Source organism: Ruditapes philippinarum, unplaced genomic scaffold (assembly GCF_026571515.1).
Source record: "Ruditapes philippinarum isolate M1 unplaced genomic scaffold, ASM2657151v2 ctg4099_1_1_1_1, whole genome shotgun sequence".
Taxonomy (NCBI): domain Eukaryota; kingdom Metazoa; phylum Mollusca; class Bivalvia; order Venerida; family Veneridae; genus Ruditapes; species Ruditapes philippinarum.
In genome coordinates, this window is record NW_026865428.1 from 9,148 (window position 1) to 33,800 (window position 24,653).

General features: G+C 30.5%; 1 protein-coding gene across 1 annotated transcript in view; it reads right to left on the reverse strand.

Moving 5' to 3' along the window:
• Positions 1 to 799: 799 nt before the first annotated feature.
• The window catches only part of LOC132728962 (CD109 antigen-like), a gene marked incomplete at its 3' end in the record, with an annotated part of 29,365 nt that continues 5,511 nt past the window's right edge, over positions 800 to 24,653 (reverse strand). Inside the window, exons 6-41 of the mRNA XM_060714689.1 lie at positions 24,459 to 24,529; positions 23,899 to 24,024; positions 23,531 to 23,570; positions 22,873 to 22,957; positions 22,561 to 22,651; positions 22,016 to 22,243; positions 21,559 to 21,789; positions 20,970 to 21,074; positions 20,791 to 20,856; positions 20,388 to 20,582; positions 20,024 to 20,173; positions 19,766 to 19,837; positions 19,191 to 19,262; positions 18,695 to 18,794; positions 18,378 to 18,428; positions 17,463 to 17,492; positions 15,584 to 15,616; positions 15,105 to 15,144; positions 14,666 to 14,682; positions 12,923 to 12,992; positions 12,603 to 12,720; positions 10,769 to 10,882; positions 10,303 to 10,362; positions 9,936 to 10,079; positions 8,951 to 9,092; positions 8,483 to 8,659; positions 7,329 to 7,410; positions 6,251 to 6,407; positions 5,781 to 5,861; positions 4,267 to 4,438; positions 3,749 to 3,960; positions 2,887 to 3,048; positions 2,424 to 2,486; positions 1,606 to 1,715; positions 1,106 to 1,253; positions 800 to 877 (exon numbers count right to left, since the gene is read on the reverse strand). Of these exons, the coding sequence (XP_060570672.1) occupies positions 800 to 877; positions 1,106 to 1,253; positions 1,606 to 1,715; positions 2,424 to 2,486; positions 2,887 to 3,048; positions 3,749 to 3,960; positions 4,267 to 4,438; positions 5,781 to 5,861; positions 6,251 to 6,407; positions 7,329 to 7,410; positions 8,483 to 8,659; positions 8,951 to 9,092; positions 9,936 to 10,079; positions 10,303 to 10,362; positions 10,769 to 10,882; positions 12,603 to 12,720; positions 12,923 to 12,992; positions 14,666 to 14,682; positions 15,105 to 15,144; positions 15,584 to 15,616; positions 17,463 to 17,492; positions 18,378 to 18,428; positions 18,695 to 18,794; positions 19,191 to 19,262; positions 19,766 to 19,837; positions 20,024 to 20,173; positions 20,388 to 20,582; positions 20,791 to 20,856; positions 20,970 to 21,074; positions 21,559 to 21,789; positions 22,016 to 22,243; positions 22,561 to 22,651; positions 22,873 to 22,957; positions 23,531 to 23,570; positions 23,899 to 24,024; positions 24,459 to 24,529 (3,893 nt within the window). The remainder of the gene's footprint in view (positions 878 to 1,105; positions 1,254 to 1,605; positions 1,716 to 2,423; positions 2,487 to 2,886; positions 3,049 to 3,748; positions 3,961 to 4,266; positions 4,439 to 5,780; positions 5,862 to 6,250; positions 6,408 to 7,328; positions 7,411 to 8,482; positions 8,660 to 8,950; positions 9,093 to 9,935; positions 10,080 to 10,302; positions 10,363 to 10,768; positions 10,883 to 12,602; positions 12,721 to 12,922; positions 12,993 to 14,665; positions 14,683 to 15,104; positions 15,145 to 15,583; positions 15,617 to 17,462; positions 17,493 to 18,377; positions 18,429 to 18,694; positions 18,795 to 19,190; positions 19,263 to 19,765; positions 19,838 to 20,023; positions 20,174 to 20,387; positions 20,583 to 20,790; positions 20,857 to 20,969; positions 21,075 to 21,558; positions 21,790 to 22,015; positions 22,244 to 22,560; positions 22,652 to 22,872; positions 22,958 to 23,530; positions 23,571 to 23,898; positions 24,025 to 24,458; positions 24,530 to 24,653) is intronic.

Sequence of the window (24,653 nt, forward strand, 5' to 3'; positions counted from 1 at the left end):
GGGCGGCCCCTTTTAGAACGGCCAAAAACCCCCCCCCCCCCAAAGGGGAACCCCCAAAAAAATTCTTTTAAAGGCCAAGGGGAAAAAACCGGGTTTTTAAAAAAAAACCCGAAAAAAAAAACCCCAAAAGGGCAAAACGAAAAATGAAAGGGAGATTTTTAAATCAATTAAAAATAATTTACAAAAACAAATTAAAAAAAAACATTTTTTTTTACTTGTTAAGGGGTTTATCTTTTTTCCCCCGGGGGCCCCATTTTTTGGGAAAAAAACGGGGGAATTTAAAAAAAAGGGTTTTTTAAAAAAAGACAAAAAGGGGGAAAAATTAAAAAAACCCGGGGGTTTGGGGAAACCCCCGGGGCACACCCAAATGTATGTCAAAAATTTTAATTTTGGAAAAAAAACAAAAAAGAAAATTTCATGTAGTTTTATATTTAAAAATTGATTTTAAAAAATTTTAAAAAAACCCCTTTTATTTTGTTTTTATGGGTTTTAAGGGATGGCCCCCCCAATTATTTTTTTATGGGAAATAAATTTTTGCCGTTGAATTTGTTTTATCCTTTCTATAAACAATGAAAAAAGAAATATGATTATTTTTTGTATCCCTTTCCTTTCCCCAAAAAACAAGTAAATTTAAAAATTAATTTTCGGTTTGTTTGTTGGGAAAAGTTTTATATAAATTTTCAAGTAACCCATTTATTGTTAAATTTTAAAAAACCCAAAACACTTTTAAGGCTTCATTAAAAAAATATTTTTTCGTATTTAAATAAATATGGATTCGTAGTTCCCCATGCCTTTTTACATGGCAGGCTTGACTCTTGACAACTGGGTCAACACGGTCCATCTTCACATCAACGCAAACGTCTGTATTTGGATTTACCTGTATTGAAGATAATTCAATAGTGTTATTTAATGCTTGAATTTGACATACATAGTTATAAGACAGGGTAAAAATAACTTTCATCTTTCAATTATTTATTATCAGGTCAGATTATGGCTTGAGATTGCTACACAGGCTTTACAGAGCTGCCGCTTCACAGTTACCCAGAACAAGATGTCTGATATTGCAGTAAGTGACTAGTATATACACAAATGAAATCATACATACACCATTGAAATATAAAGCAATATTTCTTCCATTCGTTTCGTGTTTCATGATCGAGTCCTGACTGTTCAATAGATTATCGTCAGGCTGAAATCCTGTTGGCATCTCTACCTCCATGAGTAACATGCCACTATTGTCACTTGCAGTCCATCTAACATACATAATAATAGTCCCAATATGTTAAATATTGTCAACAAAAGCTCCCAAAATACATACATTGCGTATTGATATGTTTACCAATAAATCAATATAGATATATCAATAATATAGATCGATATTAAGAATTGTATCTTTATTTCAATTCTCATACTTGAGACATAATTATTGGTTAATTAACAATGATCATAAAACATATTAAATGCTTTAGTATCATGAGATTTGAGATATATATAGACAACTGGATACCAGAAAATCAAGAAATGTAAAAAATGCTGTTTATACTGTTATTTTACTTGTGTCTATTAGTAAACTATTTAACAGTGGAGAATAAATATTCATGTCACCTTAGGCAGGATTCAATTGTCACAGTATTTATCGACTCTTTTGTCACTACTGCTTTAACCTCTATGTTATCATCGTTTTCATTGCCAGTCACATAATATGAAGTAGATACCTAAGCAATGTCAATACAATAGTTTTTTTATTAACTTATTAACATGTTTTCAGCACTTCCTGTTTTCGTTTATTTTTTTAAGGTTTGGTTGGGTTTTACGTCGCATCAACACTGTATAGATCAATTGGCGACTTTAAAGCTTCAATAATATAGGGAGACCTCAGGCGCTCCTCCGTGTATTATTATACAATTATTTCATACGTGATTTGGAAACAGTCAAATTGTTGGCCCGATTGGAGGGGGTTATGTTTTGAACTGTTGCCCGAGACCGCAAATCACGTGTGAAATAACTGAATATTGATTAGATACATTATATAATTTTCATAATTACAGAAAATTTGACTGCATATTTTCAAGTTGAGATTTTGTTCTTCAAAATGTATGTTTGATGCTAGCAATCTTGTCTTTTAGTATTTAAAACACAATTTTGCAACCCTAGAGTTTGGAAAGAGTATGTCTTTAGATAAAACAGTTTTCTGTAATGTCAAAATCTAGGACCGCATATTTTCCAATAAAAGTGTTGTTCTTTATAAATGAAAATAGGTATGTATGCATGTATAAGGGTTTTTTTTGCTAGTAATGAAAACAATAAGCATCAAGTTTAAACTAATTTTGATTTAAATTTATAACGTCTTCTCTACTATGTTGTTTTTTTAACATTTTGAAAAAAATACTAAAATCGTTTACATTTTAATAAATTAAACTTGCATCGATAATTGCTGACCCTGATCCTGTTGCTTGAAGCGTGAACGTTTCAACATCGAAGGGTAGCTGAAACATAAGATAGAAATTAAGATATTTAGGTAATGCAATCAAATACCGGTACAATGTATTTCTTGTTATGTAATGAATTCGAACAAATAAAAAATTCTACGAGTTATGACGATTTATTTTTGTGTACTTTTTTACTATGTCAAAAATATTGCATTTGTTATTTAAAACTGGGTAATTAGCTTGCCCCTGATTCGTAAACCCTCATTTACTTTATCTCTTACAGGAAATGTGGCAATAATTTCATTGAATTTGAACTATATAAAATAAGAAAATAAATTCATCAACTATTCAAAATAAATCGTGTCATTTAAATTGACAACTTATAGATATGTATGTGTTGGAAGTCCTATTGAGTAATTTGGTTTGCTGTCCTCAAGTTTCTTAATAAAAGAAATACCTCGAATGTGTGCACAAAATCAAATGTAGACAGATTTGTAGTATACACGTGATTAAACTTTCCAGCATGAGACAATTCAAATTTCACTCCATAATTCGGGCCTGGTGTAGCCTCTCCATTTGTTGCAAATTCGGCAAGGGCTTGTATAGATATAACTGTGTCCTGTAAAATGGATACAAGTTATGACTTGACGTTAATTACTTCATTTGTTCCTAATGATTGATTTGCTTTTGATTTGATATTCGTGCAATTCTTAATAATTGTTATTGATTTTGTTGTTTTTTTTTTAACCTTAACGCTAAAATTTGGTTGGCGTATTTCCTTCACTTTTACTATATTCAATTTAAAAGCACTTCCCTTCAATCTCGGTTAAGTACCTTCTAAAAAATAGTATGAATACATGAACGGATAAGGTATTTTATGGTTATCTTTGCCACACAACTTAAACATATAAACAAAAAGTTAGTACACTGTGCTTGGATTTTATTAACGTTTTATTGCTATAGGTTGTGGAAAAGCCACATGAATAACGGTAAAATTACAGTATAAATATAAAAGTAAACAGTACATTACCAGACAGTATATATTGTAATACTCTTTTTGTAACCAAATAACAAATTGTTCCCTCCTGATAAATTTCGGATTTGTTAAGTGTAAGTCATTGTGAATGCTAATACTGATTCTGATATATGTTTACACATATTTCATTTCAGTTTTAAATTACCAAAATATTTGTCATAAAATAACGTGGAAGAACTACTTTCAGTCCCTATTATCCGCTTCATGATTATGAATAATCAACAAGGTATTTCGAATTAATCAATTCAGTCTCTATCATCTTTGCATTTACATTGCTGTTTACCTGAGTAGATCGTTGACCACCAGTAGGGTTACGTTGTGACACAAGCCATTTTACGATAGGAAAAGCCTCTGTGTAGTACCCAAGTTTCATATAAGTTAGAAGAGCATACGATGACGCTTCTACATCCATTGACGGTGCTCTATTTCTTAATGCACGATCACCTACTTCCCTTTTTGTAACTTTATGGTTAGCCTTCCAGTAGGTTTTGTCATCTATAAATAAAATAAAAATTAAGAAGTTCCACTTACTTAGCAATCGGTTCAAAAGCCTTAAACATAAAAATTGAAAATCTTACAAAGATCAACAGTAGAATTTAAAACGGAACACTATGAAAATATAAGAAGATAATAAAGAAATATACATATAATTCAACAAAAAATGAAAACCTTAGTAAAAAGCATTTATACATTCAATTAAAATTTAAACACGGAATAATCAAATGATACTAAAACATGGTTTAATCCATGTCTGTCATAACACGAGTATGAATATTTCATTTTGAAAATGTAGAGTTAAACCATCATAAAAAGCGGCTTTCTTCAGCTTCCTGTAACATCTGGCTCTCGAAGGGCTATTGGCACTTGCTAGAGCGTAGCATATGATCGCTAGCGAATATGAATCTTTGACATAGCTAAGTTTTGCTTCTAAGAAGGTAGATGCCTTTCTTATTGCCATGGTGACATCGGTTCCCTATTTTTATACAAATTTAAAGAGTTAAAATTACGCAACCGCTTGTTTTCTCATTTTACTTACTATTCCATGCTTTTATAAATTATAGCTGTTGAACTTGTACAGTATTACTTGCATTCGCAGAATATTGAAAAACATAGCTCCATGCTTCAAATGACACAGCTGTCCAAATATTCATTTTTAAGACGACCGAGTGTTCCTTATTCAAAAATCATATTGAATAACGTCATGATTAAATTTTATCTTCAAATGTTCCGAACGCTAAGTTGTTTTACAGTATAGGCCATTTAATATCATTTTAAATGTCAAGTTTATTTTCCATAACAAACGAAAGCCCTCTCATAAGCAAATAACAATCATATAAATCAAAATATAGACTAATTGATATTAGAATGAACTGGAAAAAATAATAATAATTGGTATGAAGATGAATATGAGTTTCTATGATTGTGATTTTAAGATTATAGATAACTGATATGTCTATAGCTAAAAGTTACCTTATATGTAGATTGAAGGTATTTACTTGCAATAATTATATAATTCTGATTATGTGAAATACCTTAAAGAATGACACAGGCAAAATTTTCATGTCTTAGTTTTGAATTATTCATTCATTATTCTATACATTTCCTCAAAATGAATACACTAAACAGTCAAAGGAACAAAACTTTTCTCCATATAAAGAATAGAATGGTGTTTTCTTACTTGACCCGCGTGGGTCAGGTTACAGCACTAAGATTTCACAATAGTTATCACTTTGTACTCTTGAAACGTTAAAGAACATGTTAAATCAATTACTTAGACTTGTTTCAATCATACAATATCCACAAAACCTGTTATTGTAATTTGCAGGGTTTGTTTAAATTACATGACTTGTTTTTAAACTATTCGGTGATTCTGTTGGCATCTAAATTTTGTTCCACACATGAGCCGCGTCATGACAAAACCAACATAGTGCGTTTGCGACCAGCATGGATCCAGACCAGCCTGCGCATCCGCACAGTCTGATCAGGATCCATGCTGTTCGCTATCACTTTCTCTACATGAAATAGGATTGGTAAGCGAACAGCATGGATCCTGATCAGACTGCGCGGATGCGCAGGCTGGTCTGGATCCATGCTGCTCGCAAACCCATTATGTTGGTTTTGTCATGACGCGGCTCATATATAGATATATTTACACTTCAAACCCAAAATATATAGAATTAATACAGAAATTTATGCTGGGACTTTCAGAAATGTCATTTTAGGGTGATTTGAGTACAGAAGATCATTTTTATATTTTTGTCATTATTTTGCCTGAGTATCCCTTTAACCTTTATTGCTATATCAGTAATGCGTACCTGAACAGTTGAAACATTTCTGTTTTCTAATAATGAAATTAGAATAAATGCTGACATCTTTATTCCGGAAGATGACCCACCCTGATAAAAAATCAAATTCTGTTGTAATAACGGTTTGAATATATACTATTTATTTTCGTCAAAAACGTCCGTATGTGTATTCAGTAAATATAGCTTAGTACTTACAATTTCACATTACGTTTTTGATTTTGTTTGTAATATTTAGCAACTTGATCTAGTAAATAAATGTTTAAAATTGAAAAATAAATTGAATTGTATCATTTTTTTTTTTTGCAAATATTCTATAACAACATGAAAACGGTAAAACAATGGATAGCACCAAATATTACTGATGCCAGACAAGGTTTAAGCGACAAGGAGGGCAGAACACAAACAGTCATGTAAAAATAACTTAAGCCAATTGTAATAATTTCCGTTTTAGTTTTAGTTAAAAAAAGATATGTATGTACCTGCATTTGATAGTGTATGACTCTTCCTGGTTCTCGAAAAGATCCGTCCCTATTTTGGTATCTCAGCAACCACACCATAGCTTTAACCATAACAGAATCGTCAATTTGAATGAGATCTTTTGCTTGACCGAAACACTTCAGAACAAACGCTGTCAGCCTTGTGTTCAGAAGAAAATACAATCATTAACTTAATAAAACTTTAACGTTCTGTCGCGATGCTGCAATGTGAATTATGACATTAAAACTTTTTTCAGCAAATATGGTTTATCATAAATATGTGACAAAAACGGTATTTATGCATCTATTTAGAATCCCTTACGTTGGAAAATGCATTTAAATTATCATTCAAATTTAAATGATAAGTTTTGTGGTGGTTGATTTACCATGTCGAATTAGTTATATAATTTATTTCTTGCCAAACTTTGTCTTCGCATTTGGTATTTCAGCAATTTGCATTTGGCATGTGCCGGTTATTCATGCACATCAGCACATCAATTACACAAATGGCAAGTATGCTGGCAAAGTTCAGCCATAAACTATTAGATAGCAGCTATTAGCTGGCAACGTTCGACCGTAAACTTTAAGACAGTGTCAAAAGTGTGACGTTCAATTTTTTTTTTCAAAATCTCTATTAACAAATGTTGAGGACTCTAACAAATCTACAAAAAAGGTTTATTTAAAATAAAAACTTTTTAAATTGCTAAACATTGTTTCTATGATAAATACTTTTTTCTGAGGGCGAATAAGTCCATAAAATCTTTAAACAAAGATGTGTTAAGGCAAAACTAGATCAATGCGAAATCGGCGAAGATAAGTATGCTAAAACGCGAAGTACACTGCACATGACAAATGTTATCTGGACATCATTTATTGTCGTATTTCTCCTTATTTAAATCTCGCTAAATCTGTTCAATATCAATGTCCTAAAAGTATACAATAACTGTTAGATCTATAGAGTCATGCTGTAGAAGTTAATGCAATTTTGATTAACTTGTGTTTTGCATTTTTGCATTTTCTCGTGACAAAAAACCGGATTTTTGTTAATCAGCAAATATATAGCTGTCTGAAATCTATATACCAGCTGCTCCCAGAAGAATCCCGGTTTCCAAATGCGCTAAACGAACCGTCTCTGCGTTGATATCTCAGTTCTCGTTGTAGCCCTAGAAAAAAATAATAATGTGTATAGTCAAATGTATAGATACATAATACGTACCATTGTTATTTGTTTATAAAACGGATCCGTTGAATCTTTTTTGTATGTTTAGAAAAAGAAAAAAAAACATTATCCTGAAATAAAGACAATCACGGCAAAATTAAAGAAAAAACATGTTACAGACTCGATTCGATTTAGTCTGTTAGTCTGTTTAGTCTTAGACGATAGTTTTTTGTTTTAGTTATCGAGCAAAATTTATTACTATGATAATCAAATCAGTTGATCATTTCAACAAGAGTACCGCATAGGCGGATAAAAATACACCCGAACGCAGATTTGTTTAAAATAAAATGATATTTTATAAAAATTATATCATTTGAATTTACATATTTCAAGTTTCATCGGTTTTAATTAATAAGATAGTCTCATTGAAAAAAATAAATCGTATAAACCTATAATCTCCTCAAATTTCTTTTTAAAATGTAGTAAAATATAAAGCTTGGTAAAACAGACATAATAAAGTAATAGATTTTAGGAAATAAAGGGTAATATATTAATATATAGGAAGGAAACCAAATAATTAGTTCATACTTTGCAATTTCCCTTTGTTATATATAAACTTCAAAAGGACTTTGAAAGTCAATGTGACTTTGACCTTGAACTGCTATCTCTCAGTAAATATCAATACTTTTTCAGACATATAAAGGAATAATTTATTTTGTTTCATGCTTAAGATATCATGTTTCTAAAATTTCAAACAACTGAAAGGCAAATCTACTGTGTACATTGTGTAAGAATCAAAGGTTCAAAGAGTGGCGGCATGGCCGAATGGTTAACGCGTCGGACTAGTAATCTCATGATCGCTAGCCGCATGGGTTCAAACCCCGTCAGGGGCAAGTCGTTGTTTCCTTGAGCAAGAAACTTTACACTTATTGCTCAGTACTGGTTGGTTCCAGGAACCGATTCGAAAGTGTGTCTATAATCTTATAGCTTCCTACACAATCGAACTAAAATAAATTCTGTATAAACCAAAAGAAAATACAGATGTCATTTTAAACATTAGACATAAAAACTGTTACCTGTCTTCAGAATTTTAGTTGATTTCATTTTTATATCTGGGGTCAATTTCTCAACAACAGTTAGATAATCGTGAATGAATATTGCTGGGGCAAAATTTATCATAGTTTGTTCACCACAACCATAAGGCATTCGTATCAAATTATCTAACCCATTAATACTAGGTACCATGAAATTTCCTGAAAATAACACAGACAAAACAAGCGACATAAGTGCCACAGGAAATGTATTTATATGACGATATTGTTCAATAAAACATTAAACAATAAAGATATTCGATACTTACTATAAAATCATGAATATAATTAATACTTGAATAATGAAAATTCGCCTAATTCATTTTAAACCGTTAATGCCTATGAGTGTAAACATAGACAATAACAGCAATATTATAACATGAGTGTGTACGCCTGATTGAATAAACAGTGTAATAGGTGTAAGAAAAATCAAAATGACATTTATACACTGACCGGTAATGATGACTTTAGTAAATCTAGAGTTTTCAACCATATCATCTGGATGAACTATATTAATGTGTTTGATAAATCGACTGGACTCTGGTGTAACATCAATAAGATGTTGCTCATTGGTTGTTTTGAATACACCGTTTGGCTGAAACAAAACCATCGTGTGATTAAATACTTAAAGGTCAAAGGACAATGATTGCTATACGAGTTGAACCCATTAAGTTGCCTCTTACGATCACATAGGGATTAAAAGTGGGTGCAATGCTGTTGCCTAAACCCAGAAAGGAAATCCCTCAGCCACAAGGGTATTGACGTAGTAAAAAAATTGAACACTTTGCAATAGATCCAAGTGACAAAATATCTTTTATTAATATGAAAGTGCGTGATAGTACTTTTTTTATTTTTTTATGTTATCAAGTCATTTTTGTTTAAAGCATACATCCTTGTTTTGAACATACTAACGTGTACATGTATTAACCTTTATTTACGTACATTTCATCCGATATGTTCAATATAGTTTGTGGTAATGTTCTTTAATTGTAAACATGTTTCATTTACAATTTGAGAGATATAACAGCATGTGCATTACAACACCGATTTGTAGAATGAACAATGTAACATATCATTCAGTTACTTTTTGACTATGTTTACTTATTATAAATAAGAAACAACATTATACAAGCAAAACAATTGTTTAAAACAATTATCAATCCTGAACCGTTGAAGTAATGTTTTCATTTCCGTTATGATGAAAATATACACGTAAGAAAATATCAATCGTTAAAGAAAATATGATGAATACTTAACAAATGTGCTGTTAACAGACTTTATACATGTATATATCAGATATATAAAAGACGTCGATTTATTGATCAATTGAATAGTTCGTACTTTTTCTCCCGAAAATCAGATTCATGGCATATCAAGTTGGTTATAATTATTTCGAAGAAACATTTGATATAAATGAGTTGCTCTAAATCCAACATACCCGTACTGTTACGCTTTTCATTATTTGATCCGGTATGCTAAAGAAGAAATTGCCCATAATATAGGCTGTTACTGTTATATTCAATTCTCCAATGTGTTCAGGCTGGATACGAATGAACGTTGATTGACCATCATTTCCCTTCACCTTAAATAATAATAGCAACTTTCATTATCAATTATAATAATATCATAATGATGATAACAATGATACAAATTATAACAATACATGAAATGAGATTAAATAAGTGATGATTACTTACTACATAGAGCTTCTTTTGGTCGTTTAACAATTTTAGAATGCAATCTAAACAAGTTTCTAATAATGTTTTATAATGATGTTTATGCAAATGTAAAAAGAGTTAACTTACTTTAGTAGAAGCTGGAATAGTATTGCTCGGGTTCTCAGACAGCATTATTCGCAGAAATACCTTAATTTAAAATGGTATAATCTTAACTTTAAATGCCGAAAGTTCTAATGTATTACATTTGTTAAGATCACTGCTAATTTGAAAAGAAATCACGATTTCGAATTAAATCACTTTAATTCATTATAAACTTATTTGATTATTTATTCAAAATATTTCATTATTTATTATCAAATCGCTAAGTACGTTCACAAATGTATTTTGTGAGACAAAGGAACATTTTGTAGCACTCGTATGAAAACTTTGTTTGTGTCATCGATATGTAATTAAGATATGTTAATTAACTTATAGGCAAAGTAGGTATACAATATACGCAGAAAAGTTCCCGAAATCGGAAAAAAATTATTAAAAAATCTAGAAAGCAAACAAATAATAATACAAAACGTTTTACTAAGTATAAAATCATTACCAATTTAGTTATTGGGTCGTTATTGAATACTGATATCTGGAGGAGAAACTCTTCGCCATGAACAATTGATGACGGAAGATCCATTGTGAGGAAAAACTTTTTCTGCACCAATATCTGAAGGTTTTAATGTATTTACAAATAAAATCATTAAACTCCACATATTATTGTCATCATTTGCCAATATTAAGAAGTATAAGTAACACATGTGTGTCGAAACAATATCAAATTATGGTAAAAATAAGTATCTTTCAAACTGTTGAAAAACATTACACCGACAGATTTTTGGAACATTTGAAACCAGAATATGCAAGTTGTTCGCCGATATAGTATATATTAAAGAGGAAATAAGCATTAAATTTGATAGAGTATATCATTTTAGTCTCTTTAAGGAGTCTGTCTAGCTATTGGACGGTGTGGCATATGTGTTCTTCCACAAAAGAATTTCTCTTTGTTTCTGTGTGATACGCGACACATCCTCCCACTTCTTTCTATACTGTAAGCAGAATGATAATACCAGACCTTTCTTCATAAATGTTATCAATACTTATTGTATTGTCTCTCTTAAAATCATTATTTAAGAAATACATCTTTATCAATTGGAGTGAATGAATGTATATTCAAAGTTGTTCACACTTATATTTAAAAGTTCAAACGTTGACTCATCTTCAAATGTCGATCTTCTTCATGAAGGTATACTCTAACTCTATATTATCGGCGCAACTCTATTATCGACGTACTCTCAGTATTTTGTCGTGTGCTGTCATGTATTCATAGAAATTAAAAAAATTTGACCTCATTCAATAAAAATGTAATGATTAGTTGAATTTGTACTGATTTACACAGAATATTGATTATTAAATTCATCAATGAAATTGAATGCAGCCATATAGGAAAAGTTAAATACGCCAATAATACGGAGTCCCATGCTACCATTCTGTAGTTCGCTTAATCTTCTTTTTATCTTTATATTTTCTAATATTTTCTTCTTTACTCGGAGTTCCTTCCTGATTAAAACTTCTTATCATCTCTTTATATAATTCTCTCTCGATTTTTTTTTCGTTTGTTTTAATTTGTCTTATATTCTTTAAATAATGTTAACATATTTAATCTAAGATTTAGCACTTTATCAAATCATCTGGATCGTCAAAACCTGTACCGACATCTAACTAAACGTGGAGTGAATAACAATTGTTTGATGTGCAATTTTTTTACTAGATAAAAAAAATGTTTAAACCACACAGGTTTTTCGCTTGAAAGTAGAAATATGGATGAAACATAGCCAGTTGAACTGGAAAAAGTTGCTTTGATTATTCATCTCCATGTTTACTGCATTTTTCAGTTCTTCGGATTATTTTTTCGAATACTTTTAGCTATGAGGATTATCGAAATTATCACTTGAATAGTCGGCGCTTGAGGTTAAGTGAATATCTCTCATTAACAGACTAAATAAAACTGAGTCTACCATTTCAAATTATGTGTTCCAATGCCAGTTAAAGGATGCCCCGTTTCAAGACCGCTGTTAGATATGATACCTAGTAATAGTCTAACCAGAAGTATACGTGACATTGCAAATGCGTTTATGTGGTGATTGTGATAAGGTTGTTTATGTAGCTCATGCTCAAAATAAAACAGTTTGTAAAAGCAAAATACGTTAGAAATAGTAGCTATTTTAGTTAAAATGTAGCATATTAACACACAAAGGCACACGTGCACATGGACGTATTATTTATTAAGATTGTCTTGAGAAAGATATGTTTGCAAACAGTTAACACGAACAAATATCATAAATGAAATCTATTGGGGCGGGGGGGGTATTAAACATCACAAAACTTACTTCTGGTTTTGTTTCAGCAATCCCAAAACCTGTTTCTGAGTTAACGGCAAATACTGAAGTCACCCATGACGTCATTGAATCAGGAATTTTATGAGCAATATCAATTACACCGTTCATGCTGAAAAAGAAGTTTACAAGGAATATCGTTACAGTATTTATTTTGTTATTTCATTCAGACACATCTTTTCATAACTGTCAACGTAAATGTTGTTTTTTATAATCTGTACAATCATATTTTTAGTTGTTTTTGTTTTTCGGGGGGATCTGAACACCTATATCTTTAGACTTCTGTCTGAATCTCTTAATATTACTTATCTTACCCAGTATTATATTCGTCCCAAAGCCAGGTATCAGGAAACTTCGTTCTTACAATTTCCTCCAGGGACAAACCTATGAAATATAGACAGGAGTGCTATGATGAACTAAGGCTCTAAATGACAAGCAACAAGTTATATTGTGAACTCTAAATGAAAAAAAAAATCTTAATTCTTAGCTGATAACTTTCATATCTGCATCTATAATAGTGCAAATGAAGAACAAGCTTTCGCGGGGGGGGGGGGGGGGGGCTGTGTGACGGAGCTTTTGACTAAAAATGACAAATGTACAATCTTGAGCTAGAAATCATTAAAAAAACTTCCAGAAGCAAGTTCTAGGATATAAGAGCTGGAAATATTACATTCAGAGGGTCCACAAGCTGGTTTATTCCATATTTGGAATCTGTCGTCGAGTTTTTAATACCTGATTACCTATTTCAAAGTTGAGCTAGAAATCAAGCTTACAGTCTGTCTGGCCAATGACTATGATATGCGAACTTAAAATATTGTCTCTAGTTGTGTAAACTAGCTTTCATTTAATTATTTAAGACTTGTCACCTAGTTTTTGACCCAAGCTGACACATATTCGCACATGACCTCGAAATCATAAAATCAACCTTTCAATATTTGGGCTTTGTGACCTAGATTTTGAACCCAGATGACCAATGTTCAATCCCGATCTAGAAATCATCCAAATAACATGTCTGATCATTTTTTAGGATATAAAGGCTGAAACTTTAACCTCTAGAGTTGTTTCAATAGTCGGGTTCTGTGACCTTTTTTGAACCCAGATGTTCCATATTCAAATTTATATAAACAACCTCTCTCATCAATTTCCAGGATAGAAAGGCTTGAACTGTAACCTATAGTGTACCCAATTTTCTGTTCCATATTTAGGCTGTGTAATTTAGTTTTTGATCCAAGGTGACCCATTTTCAATCTTACCCTAGGATTTCTCTAATCAACCTTTATTGTTTTTAAAGATATTTGTACTGAAACAGTAGCATGTAAACTTTCCATTATTATGCTTTTTGACCTGGCCTTTGACCCAAGATAACCCATATCCGATTTACGGGATATTTAGACAGAAACAGTTACCTTTAGAGTGTTATATTTTGACTGCAAGACCGACATTTTTATCCCAGATGAACTGTCTACGAGCTCGAACTTGATCTTGATATCATCATAACAACCTTTCTGACAAATTTCCGAGATATTTGAAACGAAACAAAAGCTACGAATGTGTTTTCAGGATTTTTCTATTGTTGGTAGTGTTCGACCTCGTCCGAGCAATCACTTGGACAAACATTCTGACATCGGCTTGAGTTTTAAGGAACTAAATACGGACGGACGTCGGACATCCAACGATCCTAACGGCTCACTCTGAGCCAGCTCAGGTAAGCATAAATGCATCAAATTTCGTTTACGTCAAATATCACCTCTAGTTATCTAAAAAATCTCATGAACGGTAGGATAAAAAAATTTCCAAATAGCGAAAAACAGTGAAAGTTTAGTCGAATACATGTATGTGTTCAAATTCAAGTTTTACACATAAGAGGAAATTAATTCCAGAGTAACATAGAGACATAAAGCAGATTGAAAACTACATTAATGAATCTATTCCACTTTTGCATTCTTACTTTGCGTTATTCAAAAAAAATATTTTAGAACATGGAAAGTTATTATTATTATATTGTGCAGTTTTCGTTCCGTTATATTATACAGTAAATATAATAAATTGACACTTACCAGATCCCTTTTTGCTTTCATCTATAACATTTATAGAAAAATTATTCAGTTTTAAAAGACATGAAAGTTTTGAATTTTATTAATAAGTCAGGTTATTATATTATATTATAAAGGTTACTTCGGCGCAGAAAAATGTACCACATGAAATAATGTCATGAAAGTTAAATGTGTGATTTCAAAAATATATTGAAGTTACTTTATGTTTATCAATACGTTTTATCAAGCACAATGATATTTGTGAGCACATTTATTATACGAAAAGTTTTTAAAACGATACAACTTTCCATGTGAACAGTATATGGTAAAGATCAACTTATAATCAGCTTGAATTCTTTAGCTATAAATTTTGTTTAAAGTTAAAATAACTGATAGGTCGACATATTTCAGTTATTTGAACAGTACAGGTTCATTAAATCGTATGTGATTTAGCTATTTTTGCTCATCTGGTAAGAAAATATTTGATAACCCTAATCCACCTCCTGCAAAGTAAGAATTCATCCATTTCAGTGATTGTTCTGATTATTTGCCAATATAGAATAAAAAGTACACATGTTTATCAAAATATGGAATGGATCACAGTTCCCTTATGGTAAACAATATTTACCTATATATATCGTTGTTTGAGAAATAAGAATAATGAATACTGATGATTTTTTTGCAAAAACAGTTAACATAATTTCTTGTTAATCCAAAGTTTTGAACATTTGAAACGCGCAAAGCTGCAAATTAAACGATAAAGTAGTTATGATATAAGAATAATGTAACTCAAGACCTTGGTTAAGACATATACGGCTCAAAACATAATAAAAGGATGTATAAATGCTTAGAAGATTTGAAATATAGTAGCATAAAACATCATAAGAAACAGGATGTAATCAAAACTTGTATTAAATGCATTTAATTTATAAAAATCGTTACCGTTATAGGCATTGTTCGAAGAAGGAAATGCTCCTGAAAAAAATAAATCCGAAATGTCATTATCAAATCATTAATTACCGAATTACCAACAATAAACATAATACTAGTACATAAAACAACTAAACATATATTACAATCGCAGTTCCTGAAACAACAAATGGATACGATAATATGTACAGATGCGTAGGACAACATTTGCACTCTATCAAAACAAATAAATTAATCCAGAATTAAAAAAACTGGAAATAAATCAATCGATATTTAGAAATACTTATCCACTAACTGCAAAGAATGTGTTGGTTCCATTTAGCTGATCGGACCACAGGGGGGGCGGGGCTGCTTTTTTCTTTTCCCCAACATATTTATCATATAACAAGGGATACAACTCAGAATATCTTAATTCATGAAAAAGTAAATAGAACCCAATTTACGACAGTGTTTTTCCTTTAACTTAGGACTTACATAATAGAATCGATCATTTTAAACAAATGTCGCGACTGATACATGGGAAATATATTATTGAAGTTTTGCAAACGTAGCTCTTACGAGAAAGTTTAATCCTGTAAACGGATAATAATCAATTACACACCGCCACCAATCATGCAATCATTAACTTCTGGTAGAAATTATTCTAACAGTTTGTTTTGATAATTTATATTCTAGGCTTCAATTTTAAATGTTGCCTGTACGAACGTATGTTCTCTTTATAAAACCTTGAGTGACCGCTGATAAATAATAATAATCCGGATAACAACAAGCAGCTACCAATAACGTTTTTTTTATCAGCATATGAAATACTCGCAACATAAAAGCTTATGCATAATTGCCGACAATTTGACAACCAAAGGAATTATTGACAATTCCCTCTCATGAAGAGTTTGTAGAGGAACTTGGGCAATCAACAGTTAATATCTTAAAGATCCGGTTTTTTGTAATATACATTTCATTTCAGTGAAATATATGTATTTACATGTGATTATTCTTCTAAAACAATTTCCATTAATCCAATAATGAGTTAAATATGTACATCAAATGTTTATATGCATACGATACTTAAACGTTAAAGTTAATGCATTCAGTTTTTATTGTAAAATCTATCTATCTTAGACTTTATCGATAGATAAATTTCTAGTTACCTCTCTTTATTAACATGAAATGTTATAATCGGTAATAACTTACATATACTGCCTTTTGAAATTTACAATATTGGTAAATCTTCATTTCAGCATCAGATTTATGATATAAAACCATAGAAATTACGTTACCAAATCTTTAACTTATTTAATAACCTTGATAGCATATAGGATATATTTTACAGTTAACATGTGTGAATGCATTTAACAAACGAATGCTGATATTTCGAGGTCACGACTGTGAACCGATATTCCTGTGGAACAACCAATTGCAATACCTTACTAATGTGTACTTATTTTGTTGACAATATAATCTACACGGGCTTTGTTTATTCTTTCCTTCTTTCAATTATTAAATAAATTATTAAATAATATTATAAATAAATCTTCAAATTAAATCATACATTAAATGAATTATTTTGATTGTTTGCAAATATAAGATACATGTTAAACATGTTTTTCAATATATGAAATGGACCACAATTAAAATATGCAATTGTTTAAAAAATAAGTATACTGGTTGATCTTTGGTAACGTACGTTCGTAGAAAGACTGTTAAACATTGAACATTTGTATATGGTATTAAGATTAACTCAAAACCATGGTAAATACAAAATAATAAGAATCTTATGAAAGGAACAAATATTAAATATAGTGTACTTTGAATATACTAACATAAAACATTATGGAAGAAAGAATATAATCGAATCTTAAAATTGTATGAAATACAGTTATAAAATCGTTACCTTGTAAACCAAATAAATTAATACTGGTAGCTGAAACAAAATAATTCAAAATGTCATTTATCAAGCAATTTACGTATGAGCATAATGTCCACTTAAAATGCGTTACGTTATATATATATTATTATAATATATATGAATTATATCAAGAATGTAAAATTTAAGGAAATCAATAGATACTGAGATATCCAAATCCACCTGAAAAATAAATAATGTTCCGTTTCAGCTGACAGCTGATTTTACGTTTCGGGTATGTGCTTTAATTTCATTATAGGAGTCGATAAATGGGGTAATGATCCTGTTTAGATATGTTATTGTTTTTGAAATAGCTATACTGATGGGTTTATGCTAATAAAAGGTTATCTTAATTGTTTTGAACATAAAAAACGCAAAACTGCAAATCAAAACGATAAGGTACATATGATATTAAGATGAAATAACACAAGTGGTAAATACAGACGAAAAAGACTCTAAGAAATATGAAACCTATAAATATGTCTTATAGTATTGAATATAGTACCAAGAAACATCATAAGAAATAGGATAAAATCGAAACATACATTATATTATAATATATGAAATGAACTTGTTAACTTGGCGACCAGTTCGTAGAGGGAAAGGAAGCTTGACAAAATAATTTTAAATGTCCATTATTAAATCATAAACTTACAGTTAAAACATGTGTCTTAATCAAAAAAAATACTGTTAAAACTTTTTAACTTAAGGTTAACAAATAACACTATATTATGTCATAATAGCAACTACAAAAGCGACTGAGATACATATGAAGGAACGTTATTAAATGATCACATGAATTAATTCCTTCTTTGCTTCATGCATTTGAAAGTAAAAAGGGTAAAATCTATAAGATAGACCTAAATATCTTGTAGCGAAATATTTTGAATTATTTGTACTTACGCTTATAACAGGTAACACAGCTTGTGAGAAATGCCCACACATGAACGGAGTCTGAAAAATATGGATTAAAGTCTACATAAATTGCAATAAATCTTGCATTTGAATTGTATACCAAATATTCTTTGTAATACGACATTATTCAAACTTAAATTCATATAAACACATTTTGTTCACAAAAAAAGGTTAATGTTTTAATATATAGGATTGTAAGAATATATAGTGGTCGAAAAACAGCTTACTTTAGTAATCGCAAAACATTTTACACATTCAATTGTTGAAGCTTATAACACCTGATATTGTTTATCCAATTTTCTTACCTCCTTGCGCTTTACATTCTTGTTTATACCCTTTTAAAGTAAGTAAATCAAGCTTTTGTTCGGAAACCGTTGCATCGGAGAGAACTACCAATCCGCTTTCCTTAAAATGAAATAGTCAGCCCATGCAAAAGAAACTATTATGACACGTTTTTATATTAAACTTATCATTACCCCAAATATGATATTAGGATAAATGCTTTATATGAGCTGAAAGCAAATAATCAATAATATTATAACCATATAATGATTCTTTAATAACAACCAACTGAACACTGCAGGCACAGTTTCAAACACATTAGTGTCCAGTCTTTCATGCAACTGACTGACTGTAACGTTGTCTTGAAAATTAATAACATTGAAAGAAATAATAAAAGACTGTTTTGATTTGGTATACGTAAGATAAATCATTTACAGCCGTAAAAAGCACGTGATACTATTTTGCACAATACTTAACAGAGAAACAATTATAAATGTGTAAATAATAAACGATAAATACAATATATTTGTCGTCTAAATCTCCAAGATTCCCGTGCGAGCGTTTAGCCAACTGTCTAACCTGGTCTGTGCGCTGGAAATAATGACAGTTAACTTTTTAGAACAAACATATTTGATCAAATGTACATTTTTTTCATTAAGAATGAATATGAAAATTCATAGTAACTGTTATGAAATAGAAATATCCGTTAATAAATATGGAAAAAGTGAACAAGTATCAAATCAATAAGATTGAGAATACCTAATAATTTCACTATATGTAAGCAAATCTTGTCAAAATACAAAGTTCATCCGAAACTGGTTGATTACTCATAAGAAATTTGTATTCTAAGAATTAACTAACTAAATTTGATTAACATGTCTCCACAGGGGCTGCGTCCTGTGAACGTTGCCTTTACTTTGCTGATCTCTGTCCTCAATTTCCTTCCTTTTTTTACAACCTAACTTTATGCTTTCTTATTATGCTGTTCGGCACGATGATAATGTCCCTTTATACCAAACACAAACAATTAGTACAAGCATTGGCTAGTCGTTTAATTAAGTCCAGTTTCATAATTGAGGATAATAATGCAGTACCTTTTTCCTGTTTCCATGATTTCCTATATTTTGCGATATACTAGTACTCGCATCAACAATCTCTTGTACAACCTATAATTTGATATCATTGTTTAAAAACTGTAAAATACTTCAAGTGGAAAGTGAGAAATCAGTTGTTTAACTTATGTTTTACTTAAAACGTAATAATTTACAGTGAAAATAGATTGTTGTATCAGAATGCAGTTTTAATATTTTAATTGATTTCAAAATAATGATAAAATAACAGCATTAACAAACGTCTGTCCAAAATATGTCGTTGTCAACACCAAACACACGGTTCCTGAGATCCTCGGCTAAGACATAAATAGTTGAGTGTCGATCGGCGGATGCGTGCATGTTTACCGTCTCTCCTGGCTGTGGTTTCGTGTCATTGAATGAAACTTCGACCTTAAAAATCAAGTTATTTGTCTCACAATGTCAGGAATATGAAGGCAAATGATTGAATACTTTACTTAAACTAAGGATAATATTAGCAGTCTTATATTGAATTACAGGTTAATTTAATGCAAGGTTTGAATTAGATAAAGTAGCTTAAAAACAAGAACATATGATACTAAATGTAAAGAACAGAAATGCGATGCGTTAAAATACAGAGGAGTACCTCATTTTTGAATGGATTTCCTTCAACCTGTATATATACATAGTCGGCGATCAGATGACCAGTTTGTGTCAAATGATTTACTATGATAAATGCACTTGGAATCATATCCTTCGTTACTGCCATAGTGTGCTTCTTTGTTACAGCATCGTTTATGGCTACCCGTTCTGATGTAAGATGTATACCCCTTGCATATACCTACAGTGATGCATTTTAAAAATAAAATACATTAAACCAATTAAGAGTTGCAGGTCTGTTGTAATTCCTGAAGCACATGATTAACAGACGATTTTTAGAATGTTGTATTTATTAATTATTTGCCTTAAAGTTATCAAGTAAATGGCTGTTTTCAAATGCCCTTATCTTTATCAAAACTGATAAATCTAAAATAGGATTGAAATACAACCTCAAATGCCAAGGCTCCGTTTAGGCTTTCCGTCGCAGTAACGTCGACAACAATGCTTTCCCCGACCTTGAATATAAACCAATAAGTACCAATACATTTTTACTCTACAAACAGATAATGATGAAAACATGTAAGTAGTATGTAGTACAATTGAAAAAAAACAAAACAAAAAACATTACCTTTGCTCTGAACTTGTTAACATTCATTCGTAGAAAAGGTTTATTATCCAAAAGAGGATAAATGTCAAATGAACTTGAAGCAGCAGTTATGTCTTGTAATATAATCTGAAAAGAAATGATGGTTTGTTAGAAATATTTTCAAGATTACTAATGTTCTAATAACATTTTGGAAATTAGTAAACATAACATTGTAAATAGGTTTAGCAATTATCGTTTTATGAAAGTCTGAAGAAAGAAGAAGAAAACATGTCACCTACCTGGACATTTCACGATCTTACTACCTAATTATTCAACTTTGAAAGTAAAATGAAAACATTGAATGCCGTTCAATACTGCACAATTGAGAAATGCTTCAGTTTTCATTCAATTGATTCTGGATGAACATAAAGCGATAAGGATCAAGTGGACGGCACGGATTTGAAAATTGTTTTTTTTATTTCCCTGTAATTGATAGCCAGTAACTTTTTAACCACTACAATGATATAGAGACTCGAGTCAAGAAGGCAATTTTGTCAAGAGTATCCCCATTTACCATTTACCCGACTATTCTAGAAAAAGGTTAAGGATAGCGTAATGATTATAAACTAACCTTAAATGATATTTTCTCTACATTTTTAGTGTTATCCAAATATGCAAGGTCAGCATATCCAGACTCGTCAAAATTGAGTGTAAAAGACCTTCTGCGTTCCGTGTTTACTTTCAGCCACTTGTACGTAGGAGGATTGTAAGAACAATGTTGCAATATCGCTGTAGTAACCGATGGTGTCACTGTAAGCTTGCCGCTTCTTCCTAGTGATTTACCATTTCTTCCAACAAAGATCTGAAAAATAAGTGTAAAGTGATTTGAGTAATGAATTTCAGCAATTAATGAATGCTTCTTACAGAAATATTTATTCGACAAAATGTTTTGACCTGCATTATTATTATTGATATAACAATAAAACTGATCATACTTTTATTTATGTTGCCTTTCTTATCTATATAACAATTAAATAGTTCTGACATGTGTTATTATTCTAATGAAACATTATAGGACCGCTTATTACCTTTGCACGATAAGTCATCCCAGGTATATAGCTTTTTTTATAAGCATCAATTTTTGTTATGGTTAGGGGCTGTACTTTATTCGACGCAATATTCAATCTGCGTTCGGCTACCATTGTAAGTACTGTAGCATTATCGGTAACCATAGCTCTGACTTTTATGTCTGAGTTTATATCTAATTCACTTGTGACCTTTGACATCTGGAGAGTAAATTCTGCCTTACCTTTTATCTAAATACAAAAATTACAAAATATGCCATCTGTTATTATCAATAATGATAAAACTACACACAAAAAATGACTGCTAAATATTGATAAAATAAATCTAAAAATGTTAAAAGATCCTGTAACACAATTTTGTTATGGTTTTATATCATAAATTTAATGCTCAGATGATGATTTATCAATATTGTAAGTTCAAAAAAGCATTATTTGTAAAGATGCATTTACATTTCATGTTAATAAAGTGAGGTAATAAAATTAATTTTCTATAAAGTCTGAGTCTTGAATTATATATAGAACATATGATGCATGGTAAGCAACGTTACATCGTTTGAGAGCTGAAAGTTCTTCGAAGTATCCCCTTCATTATACAGTAGAATAGTGCAGTTTCCATTTACATCTGTCTTGAATGTAAACCTTAAGATAAACCAAACAAAATTTATGGTGTTGCCATAATTTTATATATTGATATTGTTCCTTTGAGTAATTTGCAACTTAAGGGGTTACAAAGTACACATAGAAAATGTTACTGCCTGTACAGTTATGCTAATTTTATAGGTGTTAAACCACGCTTTGTTGTTGTTGTTTTTTGTTAGCATATAATCATGTCACACATTACAAATATAAATGAAGCATACCTTGCCTTTACACCTATTGTAAAAGACGCTTGTGAAGCATTTATTGTAGCAGGTATCTTCAACGAAACGGTAAATCTTGGCAAGACTGTAAATAAAATCAAAATGATATAACTTCAAAAATATAGACAATAAATATCAAAAAAGAAAGAGCGTCCAAAAAAAAAACATTTTGGTATTGTTTTCTATGATTTTCATATTTATTAAATGTTTCTATTAACAAATAAATTTGAATCATAATCATTTCTTTAAGGAACATTGAACAGTATTCTGTCATAATCTCCTGCAATACTTCGTTTTTTTAATTTTAAGTTGATAACCGATAAATATTGATATATAGCTCTTAATGTTAAACATTTTGTTATATTAGATTGTTTTATACATTTTGTGAAACTTTCCATACGTTATTGTTGATGTTCTTTGAAAGTTATGTTTTTGCCTTGAAAGTTTTAATCGATTCCTTTAATTATCATAAACTATCATATTCTTCTTAGCTTATATATATATATCAAGTAATGCATTGATCTAATGAAATTTAAACCAGAAAGACAACAAGCAATAATAATAATTATTGTCTGCTGACATAATTCAATATAAGACAACACTCTGTCTATCTCTCACTCGCTCAAGATAATATGAAAAAATATAAAGTAGCACATACCATAATCATTGACTTCGAAATATTTTGTATGCGTTTTCCCCTACAATATTAATCCATTTTTATTGTGATTGAGTATACTTAAATATTGAAACCTATGTTTTCTCCCTCTATACATACAAAACAATAATCTTGAAACATTTATGGAAATATCTGACTTTCATGTACATGTAATAAGTGTTAATTTCGTAAGACGCACTACTTTATTTTGATGTTTTAATGATAACTTGATACTTATGATAGAAATGTGTACTCTTTGCTTTTAGGCAAAATTTTTCACATTATATGTGTAATAACTGACATGTAAATCAATTAATAAATTTATGTAAATATAAACAGATTATACATCATAGATATTATCTACAACTTACCATGACATCAATGCCTATTGTCCAATTCCCAAACACGGGGTATTTGCTGAGCTCTATTTCACCAGATATAACCCCATTTTTAACCAAATGTGGTCCTCTTGTCTCGATCTTATTTTCCTGTCCATCCTTTATAATTTAGTCATTTTTATATATAAAGCTTGATTGGCATTCAATGACTTTCATTTCCAATAATAAAAGTGTATATACTTAAGTTACTAAACATGTATTCGTAGCGAAACAATGTTCATTATGTAATTTTCCTATCATGGTACATATGCTGCACTTGTTATTTATACTGATTACTAATTGTATATTCTTCTGTATTGTGGAGTCAATAGCATAAAACGAATTGTTCTGACAATATTAATTTTAATATATTTAGATTCATCAATAAAAGCATAACCAACAACTATTGAAATACTAAAACGATACGCCATTTTTTACAGAAGGCTTTCTGAAACTCTAGAAAGAGTCGGACATGTTTATAATATATTATATAGCACTTTGAATGATATATTCGTCATTTCGTGTAACTCAATGGTCAAATATGATATTTTTACCTGAATTATGACGGTCGCTTCTCCCTGGAAGCCCATAAGATTAGGAAGAAGAAACACTGCCCGATATCTCACTGAAATTATTTACAGCTAAAGTTTTAATGTCTTATTGTCATCAGAGACACGTAAGTAAATGTTCCACTTCAATAATGTACGTTACTTGGCAACCTAGTTTTTAATATCGGACACATCTTAATT